Here is a 15,515-nt window from a genome sequence, read left to right on the forward strand (position 1 = left end):
CGCCAAACGCGATGGCGTCAGGCCCGGGGGCGGGCCTCGCGCCGCCCCGCGCGGCCGTTGGGGCTCTCCTCGCGACGGCGGGGCGCCATGTCTGGCACGGTGAATTTCTCCTCCTCCCTCCCCCCTCCCCGGGGGAAAGGTTTAAAGCGGGTGGACTGGGGCCGCGGTTGGGCTTTAGGTTGCCCTCGGGGTGTAACAGGGCTGTGGGCAGCTGGGGGGCTGGGGAGCCGCCCGGCCAGCAGGCGGCGTGGGCGCTAACCCTGGCTGCTCTCGTCAGCACCCCGCTCCCGAAGGAGCGGTTACCCGTGCGCTTGGCTTCCTCTGGCGGGTGTCGTACTTCTTGTAGTTGAAGGCTTAAGTCTCTGATAGAAGAACGTGTCCTATAAGCAAGGAGGAGCCTGCAGTGCGTGATTATAGCTACTTTGGGTTTTCCAGCTTGGTGGGCTGGTGTGCGTTAGTCTCATCTTGAATAAATTAGCAGAGTCTTAGGCTGATCTAACTTACACAGTTTACTGGTTTCCTAGAGAAGGAAAAAAGCTAGAATAATTGGGGTTAAAATTCTGCTGGTACATCCAGAGCAGTGGTGAAGAAGCAGGGTGCTGTGGGGATCCCTGCACTGCCTGAGGGTGACATCTCGGGCAGCTGTGCGCCCTTCTCGCTGGCAAAAATAGGCTGCAGTGTTTCGTCAACACCTTCCACCTGGGGAAGACTAGCCTGGTGTGAAGGGAGCCTGCTTTAAACCAGGTGAGAGTCAGGCCTTCGTTCGGAGTTACTTAGCTCCGTTTGTAATGCAGCACCTAACTGTAGGATGGTATAAGGTAACATTGGCCAAGCGATGCCATGGCTGACAGCCGTCGCTGAAGGAGCACTGGTGGCTGATGCTGTTTACCAGCAGCGGTTATATTAATATCAATAAAGAATTGCTTAGAATTGCTCTGCTACCTGGAAAGATATTAATTTCTCTGCCTACAGTGGATGGCACTTCTGCTGTAATTAAGGCAGCTAAAGACTGATTTTGTTGGGTTTTTTTTTTTTTTTGGTTCTGAAATACTTAAAAATGTACCAGCAGCACAAACTTCCTGCAATAGTGTTATTGTATTCAAAGAAAATAAGAAAATACCAGAACTAAATAATTCCTAAAAGATTTGGAGTGAATTCCATTCTTGTTTGTGAGATAGTACTAGCAAAAGTGTGCACAAGAGCAAGTTGATTGTGAGGCTTGTTTATTTTTAATACAAATCATAATTCACCCTAGAATGATCATTTCTGCTGTTCTTCATTATTTTTCTCTACCAAAAAACCCCCAAACAGAAATATTCTTGAGTGATTTCTCCCCCATCTCCCAAGCATACACTGATAATACCCAAACAAATATTTAAAATCTGTTTGTGGAAGTCATACTCTAGTTATGACTGTCAAGAAAATACATCTTTTTTTCGGAGAGCAGAACTCCTTCTACAAGCTTTGCATGGTTATTGGTAACAGCTAACTCAGTGTGCTGTAGGGAGAATGTGTTTCTGTATCCATAGAGAGGGAAGCTTGCCTTGGAGAGAATACAGATTTATTCCTGTAGCCCCACAAGAGCTAAAAGGCTGAAGTACTTGCCTTACTGCCTGCAATCTGACAGTTTTTTCCCATCGTCCTCATGAGCCTCATTTCAGAGAGGTTGATGTGTTGACAGCTGCCTCTAAATGACACATATTTGTAAACAATCAGCTGGGGCCAGCTGACCCCTCATGATGCCCTCCTGCTTGTTGTTTAGTTAAGCTTTGTCCTCTCTCTTATCAGCCTTTGAAGAGTTTATCACTGCTGTAAAAACTTGTTGTAATCCAAAGCCCTTAAGAAATCATTGTTGCATTGAAAAAAACAAAAAAACCCAGTGCCCCTCCACATTCACAGGACTTCCTGTGTATTGTTTTGCTTCCTCTATGTTAGAGGACTCAGAGTTGCAATTTCTGCTCGTGTATCTTGAGGCATGACTGCTGGTTGAGGCTCCTTAATTTGAACAGCTGAAGAATTAAAGTGAATGATTAATGCAGATATTTCTCCAAGGATTGTCCTAATGGACACTGCACAAGTGACATACATAGGTCACTATATTTATCCCTCTGCAGATGAGTCGCTTTAGCTGCTCTTTGCTGTAGTTTACCAGCAATAGCCAACATTTTCATGCTCAAGCCTTACATGAGGAAATTGGCTCTTTGTTGCACAAGATCCAGTTGCCTCCCACCGTCTTACTCCTACTTACAGTTCTAATGTTGAGGCAGAGCTATTGAGTCTGACTGAAGCCAACTGTCTCTATGTAGAAACACTTAAGTCTGTTTGCACTGTGTTTTTAATATTTAAATTAAAATATAGATAAACCTGAGCTTGCCTTGGTTGAAGCTGTCCTAGTCCAGGGAAGTTACTTGTTTGGATTCTGCTTCATCCCACAGCTGTAATGTGCTCATGCATCATCAGGTCAGACTCAACATCATCTGGATTTTAGAGTAATTAAAAGTGATTAAAAAGTGCTCCTACACAAACATCTCTAGTGCTTCTAAAGCATCTAATAAAGATAAGCTCACTATTCAGATATCGTGGTGGGAAGCAACATGCCGTCCCTTGCCCAAGCTGTGAGAACCAAAGTGAGGAGAGGCTACGTATCTTGCCATCGGTTGATAACAGGATAGCAGCAGGAGTAGAATCCAGCTGACATGCTTCCCGAAGCCTGTCTGTTTCTCTTCTAGTTCTTGGTCACTGTATTAGTAAAAACAGCACAGTAAGGGGTGGGGTGGGGAAATCACATAACCCACAACTGAGAAAAGATTCCGAAAGACTTTGCAAGTTTTATCTGGAAACTGAAACACATGGAGCTTAGTATCTTCTCTGAGAAAGATCTTTCTACAAGAGAAGTCTTTCAGAGTTTGTTTATATCTTCATTTTATTATTATCAGGAAAACCTTAAGGGATAAAAGATGAGAATACAAAGTTAGCGGCACAGTTAGTGTGTGATTGAAACACTTTTCCTTCTACATAAAGTAATAGCTGATTAAACTTATGCAATTACCATATGAATGAATCAAAAGAACAAATCATTTCAAGCTTCAGGAGACAAATCTGCAAGAGTGTCAGGGGTTTTTTTGGAAGTAAACAGAACATGAAAACAACTGTAACCTTAGTCAGTCATTGCAATGAAAGCATGCAAGATTTTGAGAGTTAGTAAGATTAAAGACAAGTAAGTGAACTCTTTTAACTCCTTACAGATTAGCAACATATCAGAAGAGACCATTGCTATCTAGCGGAATTAACATGTTTAGAGCTTCTCTTTTACAGGTGATTGTGGATTTGGGGAATGCTACTAAAAGAAAATAGAAATCAGCAAGTCAGTCTGTAAAAGAAAAGGAGGAGCAAAAAGGTAGAAGCAGAGGTAGGGTAAAAGAGACCATGACAGTTGTTCATCATTTTTGCTTGCTTTTAATCTCTAGGTCATTAACAGTATTTTCCTTATCTGTCTGTAGACACAGACCCTTGGAAATATAAATAAAATGCAGGCAACAAATTCTGTATATTTGGAAAAAATATTTCTTTTCATTGGAAGTTATGCTTTAGTGATTGTTTTCCTTGAAAACTGAAATTTTCATTATTATGAGACTATAAAGGAACAAGTTTTGAACTTTGTCATCATGGGTGGAAACAAATCAATGCTTACTTTCTAAGTACTGAAATAAAAAATGATGGAAATCCTCACTTATGATGGAAAAATGGCTTCTATCCTTTCTTGCTTTGCCTATGAATTCTGTACATTAGGTTGATATAACAGATTAATGATGTGGAAATTGTCCGTTAGAAATGTAAGCATTGATCCCACCTATTAATGTGAAGTGAAATCAATATCTTGGCATTAGAATCTATAGAGTTCCTAAGGCTTTTTTTGGGTACTTGTTTTACTGTTCTAGTATGATCATATTGTGCAAAAAGAGTAAAACTGTGGAGTGACTTTCTTAGCCCCACTACAAGTCTGTTACCTTTCCTGCATCCGCAGGGTTCATTTCTAACAAATTTTATATGCATGTTAAATGCCCTTTCCTTCAACACTTGCGTAAATGATACTCTCCTAGAGTGCACTTTTTCCCTGAGTACAGGAAAATACACACAGTAACTGTACTGCATTTGTCAATATACCCACTCAGCATAAACGTTTGTGTTATGTTCATACTATGGAGGCTAAAAACCATGTCACATTCTGTTTCTCCTCTGTAGAAAGCTTTGAATCTTCTTTTTAAAGTCCTAGGGAGGTTAATGGAGGTTGCACGCTCCCTCTTACACTCTTGCCTGCAACACCATACTCTGATTAAAACTGATGTGTTGGTCAGATTCTCAGCATCAGCTGATTGTTCAGGGAGAGAAAAAAGACCAAAAAAATGCACGTTTAAGGTTAACTGAGAAATTAAAGTGACTAGGAACACCGACAGTCTCCTAAGTAGCAGAGCAAATCACCGTGGACGAAGACGAATAGAAGGTGGGATAGCGTGAAAAGGGAGATTGAAGTTGAACAGGATGTGGCCTGACTTTCTCAAGTAGTTCTAATAGTGAGTTTAAAGGAAGCTGATTGAAATACATTGTTCTTACATGACTTCTGGAGCTCAAGTTTGTGCTTGTTCATTCCTGGCTAGGGACTGGGCAAAGTAAAGAAAAGGAAGCAAAGTCAGAGAGCTGTAACTGCAGAGAGCTTGGTCCAGCCATGAAGCTAGTAGCCACAGGAAAGGGAAAATAGAACTCCCCAAAGCAGTTACAGCTTATTAATGTAATCCAGCATCTTTCTTCTTAAAGTTTTAAGAGAACATTCAGTATTTTATTATTCCTTAATTTTGCAATCCAGTTTGTCATCTTATATTCCATAAAATAATATGCCTGGTAATCTTCCCATGTCTGCTCTGCACCTGTTTTACAGATTAAAATGATACTCAGAAGTGTCTTGCCAGGAAAGCTGGTACTATGTAGGACTATCTCCCAGCTGCTAGAGGTGGGATCACAGGGAGGGAGTATACAGCCATGGGGAAAACAGTCCTGCACTTGGCTTCCAGAACAATAGTTCTCAATCCTCTTTCCTGCTGAGCAGATTCAGACAACTCATTGAACACAGATGGGTTTTCAGAGGAAAATATTTTAGTTAAACTGCAGATGAAAATGAGGTTGTGCGTTGTTTATAACAGATGACTCCTTGGCTATTTCTTACTAATAATGCCCTTTTGAGTTCTTTGGTATTTAAGAAATTGCAAATGACTGTAATTACCTATATCCATATATCATACAATATTCAAAAAATAAAATTGTTGCTGCTTCTCCACCAGTCAAACTATGTGGACTCCATGTAAAATGCTAAAATCCCTGCAAAAGCTAGTGGAAATAAAGGATTACCCATTTGACTTGCAGAACTATCAAAGCAGAATTGCTACTTATCAAAGCAACATAAAGTTCTGAAATTACTATTTGCAAAGTTTTAAACTAAGTTTTAAACTAAACTTTGAGCTCATATTAAAGTATTCTATTAAAATGACATTCAGGGCAGATGCATTTTGTATTTTGATTTATGATCAAAATTATTTTCAGATAGCTAAGAAAAAATTTCATAGTAAGGATTATGCATACAGAGGAATCAGGGCCTCTATCCTAAATCTGTTTTTTGTATAGCTAGTATGAATAAATCAAACTAAAACCTGAGTTTGAATAACTAACCGAATCAGCCCACACACAGTTGTGACAGAAGGAGTGCATGCTCAAAATTTGCTGCCAAATCTAGAGCAATGAACATAGTTCTCAGATTTTTTTTTTTTTTGGCACAAAATGTAACTTAGTAATTTTGTTTATTATCAGAAGAAAGTGCTTCCACTGTGGAATACATTACAGCTCTGTAGGAACAAAAGTAATTTAATTCATTCTGGTTGGCTAAACTGAATTACCAACTGTTTTGAAACTTGGATTCATTGGTAGTAAGTCTATGATGATAAGCTGTATATATAATCCATTTAGCTTTGTAAATACAATGGAGTGCATGGTAACATTTTAAGCAGAAGTTAATAATTTTGGGAAAATTCCAGGGTAAATAATTCAGTGGACTGGTGAGTGAAACCGCATGGTATGTTATTCTTTGAATCATGTGACTTCTAAACAAAGCTTAAGTTTCACATTTCCAGTATTTTTCCTAATGACTTTCAGTATTCCTAAAATGATTTTTTTTTTTTTATAATGGAGAACCCGTCACAAAACATTAAAATCAAGTCTTGTTCAATGGCAGCTGTGAAAGAGGATTTGCCCTTTTGTGAAATTCTACAGAACTATATACAGCCTCTCTGACCTTTTTGTAGCATAGCCAATATCTGACTTCTCTGACATTTGAAAATCGAGGTAGCAACAATAAGATTGACTGCCTAAAGCATAGCTCCTATTAAAAGTTCCCTAAGCATGTAAAATATTAAGGCCAACATTCTAAGTCAGGAATTACAATATGTCTGAAAATTAGACTAACTGAATTGCAGTGCCGAAATAAGGAATTAAATCCTTTACTTTTAGGCATCCAATCTTAAATATTTTAAATTTGAAAAACTCTGGCATAGTAAATAAAAGGAAGTTTTAAATATACTGGTTCCTCCCAAAATGCAGGACATATCCTTTAAGTTGGGAAGAGGAAGAGAAGTGCCTTTTTAATTAAGGAGGAGGTTCAAGTAGGTGATTCATTTGAGAGAATGAATGTCTAAAAATAATTTTAAAAGTACTCTTCCCAACTTACAAAAACACCCAGTTTCCCAAAATGTACAACACTGATGTGCTGTTCACAGCATTTACAAATTAAAAAACTGAAATAGCTGGCTTGCTTACATTATTTGCTTTTCTTTCACCGGCAATAGATGGATAAAAATCTCACTGATTTGTTTTGTTAGTCATCCCAGAGGCTGGATCAGGCAGAAAAATACATGACTTGCTCTCAAGCTCACCATCCATTTATTTTCTGAATATATCATATATCCCTCATGTTATCCTGTGAGTGTATGCAATCTCCTATCCCTTCTCAAATAGTAACATAAGACAAAGAATGGACCTACTGCTTGTAAACAACTTTCAAAAAAAGTTACAAAAGTAAGAAGAAAGAAAGCAAATAAACTTCAGGCAGTTACAGCATCAGTTTTCAAAAAACCTTCATATCTATTCATGATTATCTTGTAAGGACACAAAACAAAACAAAGACATATTGCATCTCATTTACTTTGAGAGATTTATTGCAATCTATTTTTCACAATTCCATATGAAGACTTTTTCAAGAATGTTCTACTTTTCACCTGCTTCTCTAACTGGTACTCATGTAAATTAGCAATTTGCTGTTTTCCTCCTGCTTTTTGAATTGCAAACATCCAGTTATTTTAGCTTTAGTCCAATTTTGCACTTAAGAATATTCAATCTTGCTGACATAAGTTAAAAATGAAGATTTTTTTATTGTATAATTTATTAAAATGCTTAGAAACGTGATACAGTTGAAAGTGACACTAGAATAACTAACTCAAGTATCACATTTTCATTAAAAAATGTGCACCCAGTTCCTAATACAAAGAGTCCTGATCAGTTAAAATATTTTCTTTTAAATAAATTGCTAAGGAATAAAAAAAATTATTGTGGCCCTTCAGTAAATTAGACTTTCTTGTTTTATTGCATATTACAATGCTCAGATCAATACAGGTTCATCAGTAGCAGGGGATATGAGAAACTTTCAAAAGCAGATCATGTTAAGGTGTCAGTCGTTTGGGATCCCGTGGGAACATGGAGGTCTGACGAACATTGTGCAGCCCCAGGTACAGCATAGTTACTCTTTCCAGCCCTAAAACAAATGAAAAAATACCAGTATAGTTAGTTCTTGGTCCTAAACACTTAAGAAGTCAAACACACTCTGTAACTACAGCCAACCTCACATATAGTAGCATGACCAAAGACTGCTTGACTTCAGAAAGGAGCTGGAACCAAAAACTGAATTTTACATACAGTACCTTCTACAATGATACATACTTCATTTGGAACATGTATCAGTTAGCAAGGGTGCTAGAGGCTCAACCTTGTTTTGAATCACTTGGGACTTTCAAGAAAGAGATGGTGTTGAAAACAAACGTGGGGCAGAGGTTCAGAAAACTCCATCTTGAATAAAGGTCAGCAGTATAGATCAAACCACTCTCAAGAGCTGGTACCAAATGCTTCAGCGCAAGAGGCATTAATTGCCATAAGCAACTATAGTAAAAATCTACTTTCAGAGAAGTTTATCCCAAGCCCTCTGCAGTACAAAAATTTAGATTGAGCAATATGTACCGGTGCAACTGGTATCTTTATGATAATACTAAATATTTCATTGGTTGCTGTGTTCTGTCTTCCTGAAACCTTAGAGGTTGTACATGTATACTGCTGAACACGGAAGGACTTCCTGATCCATGGGGGCTATACGTGCACACCAGCCATGCTGAGCTGAATCCCAGATGCATACTACTTTTCACATCTGCCTTGCCCTCCCATGTTAGGGTTTCCATATGAAACAGCTAGGAACCAGCGTTCATTCTCACAGGATCTTCTGTTTGCATGGTACTTGGCCTAGGCTCTGGGATGTGCCATGGGGAGCATTTACGTTACAGAACAGATGTAGTCTCAGCTTCCTTGATATTAGTCCTGACACAACTAAATGATTTTGTATCGTTTGCAAATGCTGTGTGCATCTCCTCTGCTTATACATAGTGCCCAACCATTGAGGTTTTTACATCTGGCAAGTATTTCAAAACTGCTCTCAATAGCGTATTGCATTTATTAAGGGCATACTTAGGAAATTGTTCTGAAAACAAGCCGAAAATTTAATAAATATTCTTACAAAAGTAAGACGAACCCAGAAAGACTGACTCAAAGAAATCGTGGATGTTGCTCAGAACCTACAAAGCGTCCTTTTTCACATGCATGAACAGATAACGTTTTGCTAATGAAAACAGTAGGATATATAAACAGTAGGACGACAACTGAAAACTTTAGGATGTAAAATGTTCACATCCAAGAAGGGAGGCCTCCGGATACAATAACTTTGTCGAAACATTTAGCATCAGCCAAAGCTGATCAGTGACATTCAGTCAGACCACTGTGAATAGGACAGAAGCAATCACTTGTTTCTCCTCAGAGCACAACAGCTTCATCAAATGCACTAAGGGACCAGAAGCCTCCAATATTAGTAGGCTATGATAAAGCCATGAATAATACAGTATTTTGTTTCTTCCTAAAGATTTCCTCATTGGTCAAATCTGAAGGTGACCCACCTGTCTAGCAAGTCAGCATTTTTTCTTGCGATCATCTGCTTTTGAAATTTGTCTAACTGTGCCCTTAATACTTTGCATATTTATTTTATAATGATTCTTACATATTAGCTTCTCTCCTTAAATACTCCAGCATAAACAGCTCACACAGTTACCTAACAAGATTACTATTTTGAATTTGATATTGAACCCTGCTTGAGACCAAGCAGTTTAAGTTAAGCTCAGGCTAATACAAAGTAAATAAAATAGAGATACACACCTATTCCACCACCTGCATGTGGAGGTGCACCAAAACGAAAGGAATCAATGTAGGCCTTTATTTTCTCCAAATCTAGAGAGGAAAAAGATGTTTACTTCCATTAATTTCTCACCTGCTTAATGAACCCCAAGTCAAACATACAAGTGACTAGAGGATTGCAAACACAACAAAATGTGTGTTTTGAGTGTACCAATGCGATGTAGAAAATAACGGGGGTTCTCATCAAACAGATACAAATGATCCAACACGGTCTAGAAATTATGACTATAGCCATTTTATTTTATAATTTTGTTAATAATTTAATGAGGAAAGGCATTTCAGAACCAAGTAAGAGGTAGGCCCAACTACTCCTTGTAATTTATGGAAAACTGTGACTTCCTGGATACACTGCAGTGAGAAAGTGAAGATTCAGCAACTATTTTCCATCTTGCTACAATGAGAGCTACTTTTGTTGCTACTTCCTATCTGCAACCTCACTCTGTCATCTGCTGAAACCATAATCTACACATTGGACTCCTGATTGCCACCTAATTTACTTTTACTGTTTTACTATTAGCCAGCCTTGTCCCTGTTGAGTCCTTCTTTAATTTCACCAATGGAGGCTTCCTGAATGGTTCTTTTTCTTTCTTGTTGATTCACAGTTCAAGGCTTAAAAGGGACCACCAACCCACCAACCCCACAGGACTCTGCTGGAGTACTCTGTAAGAGGTCTGTGAGAGTGCGCAGAGGCACTGGCAGGATGAGACTTGCTTGTCTGCCCTCATTCCATTGCAGGTACTTCCTGTGCTGTGATCTCTCTAAAGCCCTCAGAAATGATCCGTTTTCATCATGGTGTTTTGGGGAAACTAACCAGTTTCTTAATACCACCACTCTAGATTAAAATGGTTAAACAGAATGAGATAGACTAAAATTATGCAATAGGCAGTACTGCCATTTTAGTAATACTGCCATGTATCAAATTCTGCCCCCCAAATACTTCTTTTTCTAAAGGAAACAAATCCTATCATGATGTACAAACTTAAGTTTAGCTTTATATTGTTTAACTTGTTACCAATGCCATGATGTTGGGCTCTTTCTGTCAGCAGCTGAGGATCGTGAATTCTCTGAGCTCCAGACAAAATTTCTTCCCCTCTCATGAACATATCGTAAGAGTTGGAGTTTTTCTGGAAAGACAAAGATGAGTTTATTTGCTACCTACAGTTGCTTTATCCTAAAGGTGGCAGATATACAACTGTCAATAACTTTGCTTATGCTATCCAAAGTTGTGTAGTAAAAGTGCAATGTATTTGGGGACTGCCCTTAAATTACAGTAATTTGGCTCCTCTCATTAGACTGGATTAGATTTTAAAAACTGAAGTTCATCCACACACCCTTTGAAAAACCATTATACTTGCAGCAAAAGATGGTATAGAAATATTTACTCTGGATTTAGTAATAAACTGGGAAATTTATAGCAATGTAAAAAACCCATATTTTCTGTTAAAGTGCCTGTTGCACTGGAAGAATATATTTTTCAGAGATTGCAGCAGAAGCACCAATGCTCTGACCATAGAAATCTCTTCATAGAGCTACCCCTATTTTTAGCTTGATTTGTTTTCTTCTGGGACACTTTCACCAGTAAAGAGTAACTGTAAACATTTTATGAGTCATGTAACACTGATAAACTCTTGTTATCAGAATTTCACTTATAACAGCAGATCATATAAAAGTACTTTCGTTTATCTATTTTGTCAGGTTATCCTTACGCAGAACAATTTCAACTTCAAAAAAAAAAGTCACACAACAACAAAGGATTTTACTTACAGGGTTTACTGGGTCTGGCATTGTATAGAAAGGCCTCACAGCAAGAGGGTATTTGTCAAGAATATAGAAGTCTGTGTCATACTGACAGAAAAGAAAATAATTTAAAACAGTTAGTACAAGATAAATTGATGTAAAAAATTACAAGAGGAAGACCCAACCAGTTAATCTTTGAAATCTTAAAAAAAAATTCCCCAATAACTTTGCACAAGTTTGACAGTGTTATCTTCAAAAACAATTGTTATCAGTAAAAATATTGTTATTTTTCAGTTTTCCAATATTTCTTCTATTTTGAACTTTAGGACATTTAACAGTAAAATGTCTTGCCATAATAACTGTTGTATTTATTTTTTGCCAAAGACTTGTCTTCTCCTAAAGGATTAATCAGAATACGTGTTTTTAATTATCCTAAGAAACATTTTTGGAAAGAACTATCTATCTGTTTGGTGTATTTAATCTAACAGGTGATAAAAATAAAGCAAGTATAAAACAGATTGAAAATGGTTTAAAACAACTTATGATAAAGAAAAAACTGACAATAGATTAAGTAACAGCAAAATGTAAATGCAGTCAGAACAGTCAAGAAATGCTTATGCCAGTCGCAAACTGTCTTAACTTATGCATGTTCTGAGATGAATCTTCTCAATCAGTACATAAAAAATTGTTTAATACGAAGCAGGCAATTATACGCAGTGATTCCATGAGTTCAGGCTTCAGTTTCAATAACAAATTCATTTATTCTAAAATAATAGTTACCTTTTCCTTCACCAGGCGTCCCAGGAGCTTTTCATTAGGTGTGCTGAAAAAGATTCTCACCATTAAAATTAAGTGATTTAAACTTTTACTGATTATATACTTCATAAAGCTAAAAAGTTTAGAAGCTATTTGCTGCATCCCACTCTTACAAAATGCATTACTTGTTTCTGAGTGTTTTGGATTGTGCAGACAGCAGTTTCCAAACTCAAGTATATTTGTTTCTGTTCCTAAATATTTTGTAGTTGGTCCTAGAAATTCCTTAAATTAACTGACACCTAAAGATACTCTTGCCCTTACTATACCTACTTCTAAGTCACTATATTCAGATCACTGATAATTTGTGCACTAAATTTGCTATTGGCACGTACCTCACACAGCCATTTTTCTTACGCACGGTAAGTGAGAAACACCATGAACAGTTACCGAAGGAATCATTTTGCTATATCAGACTCCTAAGATTGAAACTTCTTTGATGCATGGATCCTTTAATTGTAAAATAGCATATTATCATAATGGTATTGGAGAGAAATGTTTTAATTTAGTAAGTGTCTTTAGAAGCATTTATGTATCTGTTAATTAAACCCATCTTTCAGGCAGTCAATGGTAATGAGATCATGACCGCTTAACATTTTTCCTGAGAGGTGGAAGGAGGAAATGGGGAGGTGTTATGGAAAAGAAAGACTTTCAGACTGAAGAAGCTTTTAATTTAATCCTACTCAAAAAAATGTGACAATTCATATGAAGGACTGTAATTGTTAGGCAAACAAATGCTTCTTTTATGCTTAGAAGGTTCAAAGTTCCTCTCACTTCATATTTTAAGTTGTTTTCCTTTGGATCTCAGAGTTTTTGTGCACAGTCTGCAGTGAAAGAAAGGCCTATTTTCATATCCATCCATTATTTGTCAGGAGATCTGGATATGAGAACAGTTTATTCATTTCAAGGCCTGTCAGTTGCATAGTACAACACCAATTCTTTACTATCACAAGTCTGACACATTTCAGTACTGCCAAAATACCTCAGATCTTCTTCATCACCCATCTCAACACCGGCCTCCCTAAGCATGGCCACAGCTTCACAGTATTCCAGCCTCAGAGTTGGCTCCAAAAACTTAAATGGTTCACACGGGAACTGTTTGTTCACTGTCTGAATTTCACTTTGAAATCTATATACAAGAAAACAAAAAGAACAGAAGCAAAGTACAAAACAATCAAGAAGTGTTAAATCTTCTTGTAGCTAATAATGGTTTTGCAATGCCAATACAATTTTGCCACAAGAGGTCCCTCTTGCAACATATAAAATTTTTTTAAAGCAGCTTCTGGAAAAGTTCTGTATAATCCTACTGAAATGCTTCATGCAAGTTAATGCAATCTACTTAAATGATACACATATTAGTATTTTACTATTACTTCTGTTTTATTCCTTTTGTAAAAAATTATTGACTAGGTCAAATTCTTCAGAATAAAGACATATTTAAATCATCCTTTTGATTTGTAGTATTTAGTTGGGCTCTCCTTTGATTTGTACAATTTCAAATATAAAAGAAAAATTTCCATCTAGTCAGCTGAAAAGATTTGCATTTCTGTTGTCAAGATACTCTAATCTGTAAGAAAATGAAAACCACTCCTTAAACTGCTGGCTTAGCTTTTTTAATGAGTTAGACTGCAAATAATGGAAAATAATCTTCACTGCTTTCATGGCAGAGATGCAGTCTATTACAATTTATTTGATTCAGGAAAGCTTTCTTAAACAGTAAATATTAAGATTAATAGACCAATCAGTCTACCTCTGATGGCATAAAAGGAAGGATATTTTACAGTAATGATGGATCAGTTCTGTTAGGAAGCTTATTCACCAGTGAACAGCAGGTTTTCTTAGTGCAATCTAGCATACTCTAGGAGGTGCAAATCAAGCTAAAACCAGAAAATTTACTGGCCTATGGCTTTACTGAACTCTAAAAGTTAGACAGAGAAACAGTTAAGCGCAAAGCAAGAGTGTTAGTTTTGAAGCTCTCCTGTAAATCAGATTACTAATGATTACCTGTCAGGCTGAGGATAAAATGCCCGCCTATTTCATACCACAGTATTAAGAGAGATCTCCTACAAATGAAGTTGCCTATGAAATGGAAAATGCTCTAGTTACCTTTCCTGAAGTCCCTTGAATATCTGCACCAAGGTATCTGCAATCTCATCTACCACTTCATGATAATGATAATTAAAAGCCATTTCCATATCCAGACCGACAAACTCAGTCAGGTGTCTGTGTGTATTGGAGTCCTCAGCTCTAAATACTGTAAAATTAAACACCAGAAATTCTATTTACCTGAAATTATATTTTTAGTTTGAAAAAAAAACCCAACCAGATAATTCACATCAGCTTATGGACCAGGCAGACAATGCTGCCTTTAGACACGACAACTCTTACCTAAAACCAAAGAGAAAACTGACTGCTGCAAAGCATCATTTGTAAACAGTGGCAACATTATTGTAGCTGTGATAGTCAAAGGATATAAGAGAGACAAGATTTGTAAGGAGGCAGTACCTTGTGTTAGACTGACAGGAGTGGAAAAAACAGACAAGCTTTCAGGCATGTAAGAACTTTCAGATTTGAAAAGCTGCCTTTTTCAGAAGAAAAGGATTTCTGCACATGTGTATGTCTGTTTGTTTTCAAGTATATGAGTCTAAATAAACATGTCTTTCTACAAACCATGACTCATGATTTAGAAATTAAAAAGACAAGACATTCAAAATCTTCTGAAATCCTTGCATCTTCTTTTATTTTTGTAAGCTATTATTGACTTGTTTTCCAGCATTTCCAGCTTAGATGTCTTTAAACCTGACTTTGAGGTCTTGGGAAAAGAGAGAGCATGAGATTGGAAATTATTAAATTTGGATTATTTACTGACAGCCCACTTAAACATGTGTGTTTTCTAAATAAAGCTGTTTGGTACATATAAAAGACCAAAGGATAAGTACATTTTAATATGAGATCTGAGGTACACAAAACCTAGATTGCCTATTTTTAACTGCTTGCTATTGGGCAAATAAAGCATGTTTAATAGAAAACTTCAAGCTTCAGCAATTACAGTGTTGTTAGATGTTTTACTAACTTCATCATATTATTGATTTCCAATGTAACAATTCTTTCTCCTCCTGGAAGAGTAGGCACTGGAGAAGAGTATGCCACCTTAACTTCAGCATTTTAGTTTTGTTCCAGAAACTTCTCTTTCAACCTTACTCAACCTCATTAGTCACCCCAACTGAAATTTGTGTTTGGTAAGTGAAACCATATAAAGTGAAACTATTCAAGCTTTTAGTGTACACGTTATCTTATTTGTCCCACAACTGCCAAAAGACATCACTGCACACTTCACAGTTTGGATAAACCAATGCTCTTCT

General features: G+C 37.2%; 1 protein-coding gene and 1 long non-coding RNA gene across 6 annotated transcripts in view; one reads left to right on the top strand and one right to left on the bottom strand.

Annotated features, from left to right (window-relative positions):
• Nucleotides 1-105: 105 nt before the first annotated feature.
• LOC112977061 lies at nucleotides 106-15,512 on the top strand. 3 transcript variants are annotated; one of them, XR_003257302.1, is made up of 4 exons: nucleotides 106-744; nucleotides 3,316-3,409; nucleotides 10,206-10,338; nucleotides 15,277-15,512. It is a non-coding gene; the product is annotated as an uncharacterized LOC112977061 (long non-coding RNA). The 3 variants fall into 3 exon arrangements; XR_003257301.1 differs by having other exon boundaries at nucleotides 15,282-15,512; XR_003257303.1 differs by having other exon boundaries at nucleotides 3,316-3,397; nucleotides 15,282-15,512.
• Nucleotides 7,659-15,515, bottom strand: part of DARS (aspartyl-tRNA synthetase) — a 39,251-nt gene continuing 31,394 nt past the window's right edge. For 2 of the 3 annotated variants that reach the window (XM_026088956.1, XM_026088957.1), the window contains 7 exons: nucleotides 14,260-14,407; nucleotides 13,136-13,282; nucleotides 12,121-12,163; nucleotides 11,368-11,448; nucleotides 10,616-10,727; nucleotides 9,565-9,636; nucleotides 7,706-7,849 (listed from right to left, as the gene is read on the bottom strand). In XM_026088956.1, coding sequence (XP_025944741.1) covers nucleotides 7,758-7,849; nucleotides 9,565-9,636; nucleotides 10,616-10,727; nucleotides 11,368-11,448; nucleotides 12,121-12,163; nucleotides 13,136-13,282; nucleotides 14,260-14,407 — 695 coding nt within the window. In that variant the 3' untranslated portion in view covers nucleotides 7,706-7,757. Of the gene's footprint in view, nucleotides 7,850-9,564; nucleotides 9,637-10,615; nucleotides 10,728-11,367; nucleotides 11,449-12,120; nucleotides 12,164-13,135; nucleotides 13,283-14,259; nucleotides 14,408-15,515 lie in introns of all 3 variants that reach the window. The other variant, XM_026088955.1, reaches the window with a different exon arrangement.

Source organism: Apteryx rowi, unplaced genomic scaffold (genome assembly GCF_003343035.1).
Source record: "Apteryx rowi isolate R43461 unplaced genomic scaffold, aptRow1 scaffold_8, whole genome shotgun sequence".
NCBI classification, from domain to species: Eukaryota; Metazoa; Chordata; class Aves; order Apterygiformes; family Apterygidae; genus Apteryx; species Apteryx rowi.